Source organism: Propithecus coquereli, unplaced genomic scaffold, assembly GCF_000956105.1.
Source record: "Propithecus coquereli isolate 6110/MARCELLA unplaced genomic scaffold, Pcoq_1.0 Scaffold393, whole genome shotgun sequence".
NCBI classification, from domain to species: Eukaryota; Metazoa; Chordata; class Mammalia; order Primates; family Indriidae; genus Propithecus; species Propithecus coquereli.
Window position 1 is genome coordinate 1260930 of NW_012149652.1, and position 7625 is coordinate 1268554.

General features: G+C 33.1%; 1 protein-coding gene across 1 annotated transcript in view; it reads right to left on the reverse strand.

Annotated features, from left to right (window-relative positions):
- NAALAD2 (N-acetylated alpha-linked acidic dipeptidase 2) overlaps positions 1 to 7625 on the reverse strand; it is a 46939-nt gene that overhangs the window by 22134 nt on the left and 17180 nt on the right. Inside the window, exons 10-13 of the mRNA XM_012652652.1 lie at positions 7460 to 7579; positions 7274 to 7356; positions 2997 to 3060; positions 1945 to 2012 (exon numbers count right to left, since the gene is read on the reverse strand). Of these exons, the coding sequence (XP_012508106.1) occupies positions 1945 to 2012; positions 2997 to 3060; positions 7274 to 7356; positions 7460 to 7579 (335 nt within the window). The remainder of the gene's footprint in view (positions 1 to 1944; positions 2013 to 2996; positions 3061 to 7273; positions 7357 to 7459; positions 7580 to 7625) is intronic.

Consider the following 7625-nt stretch of genomic DNA (forward strand, 5'->3'; position numbering starts at 1 on the left):
AATGGTATTTCTATTTTTAGCTCTCTGAGGTATCTCCAAATTCTTTTCCACAGAGGTTGCACTAATTTGCAGTCCCACCAGCAGTGTAGAAAAGTTCCTGTCTCTCCACATCCTCGCCAACATTTGTTGTTTTGTGTTTTTTTGATAGATGGCCAGATCATTCTTAACTGCTTTAGCTATATGCATTGTCAGAACAAATAGCCCTCTTCTGACTTATCAACGCTTTGTCCCATTTCTTTCTCCATCAGGCAGCTGCTCTTCTCTCTAAGCTCAGCCCTCTCCCTCACCCCTACTGTCCCCTCATGTCACCAGCATGATTTCACTATTTGTGCCAACACACACTAGAGGTAGACAAAATTGTAATAATCAGTGTATAGGAGAGTAAAAAACATCTCCTTTGTCTGTTGGGTCTTGGTATGGCCATAGATAAGCATTCACCTTTGTACAAACGGGCATACACATAAACCACTCCCTTATTGGCCCCCAAATTCCTATCATTCCTGACATCAAGGGAAGAACCGCCATCTCCCAAGGACAGCACAAATCATAAACTCCTATCCTGAAGAGGTCTCCCAATAAGGATTTTCTTTAAGGTTATTTTTAGATAAGATGCTTTTTTTATGAGACATTCCAACAAAAGGATCAAGGATGTCAGCTACCCAAAATGGTGAAAGAATGGTGTTGAGCATAAGAGGACTCTCATTTGGGAGAACTAGTTTTTAAAGACACTAACAGTAAAAAGGGAGGGACAAGATTAAAGGAGATTACGAAAAAGTACCTGAAGAAAAGTGATACTTACTTCACATTGTTATCTAAAGCTGACCTCAAAGCAAACATTTCTATAAGTAAATTTTATAGCAGGGAACTATTTAAATGAAGGGCACAGATATTAAATGAGTAGACTATATAACTTTCAGAGATTCAGAGTGCTTTAGCTTTCAGAATATTTTTTACTTCTAAAACTAATTTAATATTTATAAAACACCTGTGTGATCAGTAAGCATGTAGAATTATTTCCATTTTGCCTTTAGGCTTGCTACTTAATTTATTCACTACATGGGCATACAATAATGAGCAACTTTGTCAGAAATTCTTTAACAATTTCTCCATCACCAGATTTCTGAACTCCTTGGCCTATTTGTTATGCCCTATTTCTTATCATTGTTCCACCAACACCTTTTGCTTAGGCCATACTGACCTACCTATAGGTCAGGGAAAATGTTCTTCCATACCTCCACATCTTTTTTAGGTACTGTGTCCTCTGCTTAGAATGCCTTTTCCCTTACTTCCACATCTTTTCATTTAATAGTAACTAATTACTATTACAAGCATTAATTATTCTGTAAACATCCTCCATGCTTCCCACCTTCCCCCAGCCACCCTAGGATTTTAGATTCTTTATTCCACAATTGTTCACCATTGCATGTTACCAAATATTCTAATGAACTATAATTCCTCATTTATAGTTCTGGGTCCTCTCTAGATTACAAAATCTTTGAATTCAGTGACCCTGTCCTTTTATCATTGTTGCTGCTATAATTCATTTTAGAAAGGCCTGACACATAGTAACAACTCAAAATTTCTTGAATGAATGAGTAGCTAAGGCAGTTTTTGAACCCCAAGCTTTTCCATTCTAGCTAAGTGTACTTTCTGCTATATCAAAATGCCTCTGCTAGATAAATGTTAATATTATATATTCCATATGACTATGCATACAATTATTAATAAGAGCTATTATTAAAACAAAGAGACTGGTGATAGTATCTTCATAGTTATGTAATGTAAGTAAATAGTATATTAAAGATTTTGTTCTGTCGTGTTATATGTCCTATCACCTATCAACTAAGTTCTAACACCTGTTAATAGTAAGCACCACAAATTTAGGGGAAAAAGTGTTATTCTTTTATGCGTTCATCGGCAAACATAACAGATCTCTTTATATACCTCTTTTGTCAGTTTATACACCAATTGGTAAAGAAGGGGTGTACAGTCAACTCTTAGAGTATAATTGCCTGAAAAACAAGACACAAAGAGTATTATTTCATACTTCCAAATGAAATTCCATTTATGTTTAACTCTAACTTTCTTTTCTTTTCTTTTTCTAATTTTAAACAAGACATAATGATCTTCAAATCAAAGACATCATTCCCATGGGACAAAACAGGGTAGAAAAAATTAATCAGAAGCAAGACAGGCTGCAGCACATATTTTAGACAGAAGAAAGTCTAGGTAGACTTTAGTTGCTAAGGTAGCAGCTTCCACAGCAATTTTAAGAGTCATCTTTATGGCAACATTTCTTAGGGGGACTTTGGCAAAGGAAATAGTAAAACTACAACATTCATTTCTTATTTTTTTTCTTTCAACTCATTAGCGTATATCAAGACACTAGACAAGAGCATGTCAGTAACCAGTAAGTATGCTCTGAGATGTATCTAGAAATAATGACAATGCAGTAAAAGTCCACAGACATAAATTTCATATGTAAGATTCAAAAGGAAGTTTTTAGTTTGTGTTTACCTCAAATTTGTTACAATAAAAACAAGAACTATTTCTGTATGAAATTTTCTGTAAAATATTTCTTTTGAAATATTTTGACCTACTTCCTTTAGTATCTCCATAGAAAAAATGTGGTTAATACTATAGTTTTAAGTAGTAATCTAATAAAGACATGATAAATATACCAAAGAAATTAGGAACAATAGCTTAGTCATGAATCATATTGATTCATATGAATAATAATTATTTTCTTTGTGGTAAAAATGGAAAATGAAGGTGTTATTAAGGCATCTCATAGGAAAAGGTGTCATATAAGTAAATACTGTATTGAAGATTTTGTTTTGACTTGTTATTTATATGAGTCAACTAACTATGTTCTGTCACCTGTTGAAAACAAGCACCACAAATTTAGGGGAGATAGTTAACAAGTTGGAATTTCTAGGCTTAAAGGACGGTATACTGCTCAACGATAAATAAAAATTACCTGAAATGAAACTTACCTTCTATAGATGAATCTGAGTTGATATAAGCAATGCTTCTTTCCTGGAGTATTTTTGCATTCTCCTATTGTTGAAGCAAAGTTGTTACGTAATATTTACAATATTTCACAATATTTCACAATATTTACAATTGTGAAAATGTAAATAAGGTAAGTAAATTAATTTTATGGAAAAGTGGTTTACAAATTACCTTTATGAATCAAATACTTATGCCTGCCTATGACTGTAATTTCTGAGAAAATACTGATAATTGGTTGGTTGAAAAATTAATGCAATTAAAACATGAAGAATACTATGAAATAGTAGCTACTGTTTAATAGCAATAGCAGACAGCCCTGAAAAAAAAATATTTTTAAAGAGTGGTTCCTTGATTCCCTGCATCAGAATATGCAGGGGCGTGGCATATTCTGATGCAGGGATCATCAGCAATTCTGATACAGCAGATGTGGGTAGGGTTCCAGAATCTATGAGTCAGCAGAACCATACCCAGATCTGCTGAATCAGAATTGCTGAAAGTAAGGACTGGAAATCAATTATTTTCTAATGGATATCACCAGTAATTGATTATTAGATACAACAAGTTTGAGATGCACTGAGAGTGTACACTCATGTAAATTTACCATTTTAAAAGTGAGAAATATAAAATTTTCATTTATCTATATTTACTATATATATATATGGAGAAGTTAAAGAATTAAAAAAAGGAGAGGAAGACAGAAAAAATTAGAGGGAGAGAAGGAGGGACAGTCAGGACAAAAACAAGACTCTTACACACTCACACGCTACACAGATTCAAGAAAGATAAGGAAGATTAATGTCGTCACACACAGATGGGAACATGCAAGAGTCCTTCACTTCTTTCTCTCTCTAGCTAATCACCTTCTGAGAACAAGTTATAGTAAAACTAATTTAAAGCTGTGTATAGTTATGGCACAAATAAAAACTGTCAACTCTTTGCACTTTCATGCACAGGCCAGATGACAGTTACCTCCATTATAGATAAATATACAATCAGAGTTTCCATTATAATAGATTTATAGTAGGAATAAGAAATATTCCTTATGTGTATTTAAAGAAGGGAAGTATGCTGTTGAATATGATCAAGAATCTGGTACAAAACTGGAAAAAGTATTAAAATTATCTTTTAATGCACATGTATATAAATTAATGAAAAGCATATATATTATTTTATATCTTAGATTTCTTTGATCTTTATTTTAAGCTGCTTAAATTTAAAAAAAAAGACACATGTATTTATGTATTACAAGAAATTATGTATTTCCAAAAGTAAATGTCCTTCCACCACTACAGGAGTAGGAAAAAAAAGGAGCTGACCTAAAAATGAAATTTGATTCATCTAAATTAATAGTCTATTTCCAAGATGTATATTCATAATACCAATGTAATAATAAAAATTTGCAATGTAAACATAATCAAAATTAATGTACACAAATCAGTAGCATTTCTGTACACTAATAACAGTCAAACTCAGAATCAAATCAAGAACTCAAAACCATTTAAAATAGCTGTGAAAAGTAAAATAAAATACATAGAGATATACTCAACCAAGGTGGTAAAAGATCTCTACAAGGAGAACTACAAAACACTGATGAAAGAAATTTGTTGATGACACAAATGGAAAAACATCCCATGCACATGGATTGGAAGAATCAATATTGTTAAAATGTCCATATTGCCCAAAATGATTTACATAGCCAATGCAATGCCAATCAAAATACCAACATCATTTTTCACAGAATTAGGAAAAACAATCCTAAATTTCATATGGAATAAAAAAAGTGCTCAAATAGCCAAAGCAATCCTAAGCAAAAAGAATAAATCTGGAGGTATCACATTATCTGACTTCAAATTATACTACAAGGCTATAGTAACCAAAACAGTGTGGTACTGGTATAAAAGTAGACACAGATCAATGGAACAGAATAGAGAACCCAGAAATAAAACCATATACCTACAACCAACTGATGTTTGGCACAGCAGACCAAAACATACACTGGGGAAAGGACACCCTATTCAACAAATGGTGCTGGGAAATTTGGAGAGCCACATGCAGAAGAATGAAGCTGGACCCCTATCTCTCACCATATACAAAAATTAACTCAAGATGGATTAAAGACTAAAATGTAAGACCTGATACCATAAAAATTCTACAAGAGAACTTCAGAAAAACTCTTCTGGACATTGGCCTAGGCAAAGAATTTATGACTAAGACCCCAAAAGCGAATACAACAAAAACAAAAATAAATAAATGGGACTTAATTAAACTAAAATGATTCTGCACTGCCAAAGGAAAAAATCAACAGAGTAAACAGACGACCTACAAAATGGGAGAAAATATCCAGAAACTATACATCAAACAAAGGACTAATATCAGAATCTACAAGGAACTCAAACAAATCAGCAGGAAAAAACAAATAACCCTATCAAAAAGTGGACAAAAGACATGAACAGAACATTTTCAAAAGAAGATATCCAAATGACCAAGGAAAATATAAAAAAATGTTCAATATCTCTAATCATGAGGGAAATGAAAATTAAAACCACAGTGAGGTACCACCTTACCCCTGTCAGAATGGCCATTATTAAAAAGTCAAAAAGCAATAGATGTTGGCTTGGATGCAATGAAAAGGGAATGTTTATTCCCTGTTGGTGGGACTGTAAATTAGTACAACCTCTATGGAAAACAGTATGGAGATTTCTCAAAGAACTAAAAGTAGACCTACCATTTTATCCAGCGATCCCACTACTGGGTATCTACCCAAAGGAAAATAAGTCATTATTCTAAAAAGACACACGTACTTGTATGTATATTGCAGCACAGTTCTCAATTGCAAAGATATGGAATCAACCTGAGTGCCCATCAACTGATGAGTAGATGAAGAAAATGTGATGTATATATATACACACACACACACACAAACCATGGAGTACTACTGAGACATAAAAAGCAATGAAATATCTTCCTTAGCAACTTGGATGGAAATGGAAGCCATTATCCTAAGTGAATTATCTCAGAAATGGAAAAACAAATACCATGTACACTCACTTATAAGTGGGAGCTGAATGATGGGTATACATGGTCACGCAGAGTGTTAGAAAGGATTTTGGAGACTCGGGAGTGGGGAGGCTGGGAGGAAGGTGAAGCATCAGGTACAATGTACAATATTCAGGTGACAGGTACATTAAAAGCCCTGATTTCACCACTATACAATTCACCCATGTAACAAAAAACTACTTGTACCCACTAAATCTATTGAAATAAAACAACAATAACAACAACAAAGGACAAGTGATACCAGACAAGTATCTGTGTTTGTGATTTTTTTACCACTCCCATATTTATTTGATTCCTATTATTTTTATTATAGTATTTTAAAATAATGTAAGAGGAACTGAGTCAGAAGGAAAGCATTTTTAAAACTAAACACAATGACAAGACAGGTATTCCATGCTTTAAAACAAGTCTATAGAATCTGGACTTATAAATGATAAAAAGTGGATGGTGGAAGGAAAGTAAGTAGTTATATAGTACACCTATCTGTATGAAATGTATGAGCTTACCTTATACATTTAAGAACTTAGAGATTATTCAACAGAGAGACTAAGGGAAGAAGATGAAAGAAAGGGGGCCTAGGAGAGACACTTAAAGAACTAAGAACTAGTGAAAATCAATCATATCTGAAGGAAAAAACACCTTAAATTGTAAAGCAAGTCAATTTAGTAAAGTAATTCAATTTACAAAATTATCATCTTAACAATTAAGCATATATTTTGTGAATGGTAAAACATACTTAAGGTTCCAATTTTATATGGAATCTGTAAATGTGAAATTATAATCAAAATATAGCTATCCTTCTTTTCTCAGATGGAAGAACTCCGAGGAAACTTCAAAAATTTAAAAATTCACTCCAACGATCTGTGTCAGTTTTTAGATAAGTTAATTCACTTGTAAAAAACAGCTGGCTAATTTTGATTATTTTCTGAGCTTACTGATTTTTCACAAAACAAATACAGTTGGAAACTGAAATATTTTGACAAGAATAAATTTGTTTATAGTCTAATAATAAGAAGTTATTCTTTTTTGCCAAACTGATGTGCAAGTATTAATAAAAACAATTTCTTAAATTCTCCTGAGTCATTCTCCAAATTAAAACCATATTAGATAATGGAATCTATTTGTGATCATCTTGAGATACATATTTATTTGTTTCCTGTTGACCAAAAAAAATAACAAGAACCTTCTCTGGTGCATTTACCTCTGCCCATTCTGTGGAACCCAGAAGTCCAAATTCTTCTGCATCCCAGCTTGCAAAAATGATAGTTCTTCTAGGTCTCCAGCCTGTAATCATTGTTAACATACATGGTTAGGTATCGCCTAAAAATAAAGGAATGTTAAGTAAGTCACATTTTTTGTCATCACCTAGGAAAGAAATGTTATTTACCTCTACTCATCAGTTTTCCAAAACTCTGGGCAATTTCTTGCAAAACAGCAGTCCCACTGGTTGGGTCAATAGCTCCAAACACCCAGGAGTCCCGGTGACCTCCCAGAATAACATACCTGTCTGGAAAAGAATATGTTCAAAACCACTACGACTCTGAATATAATAT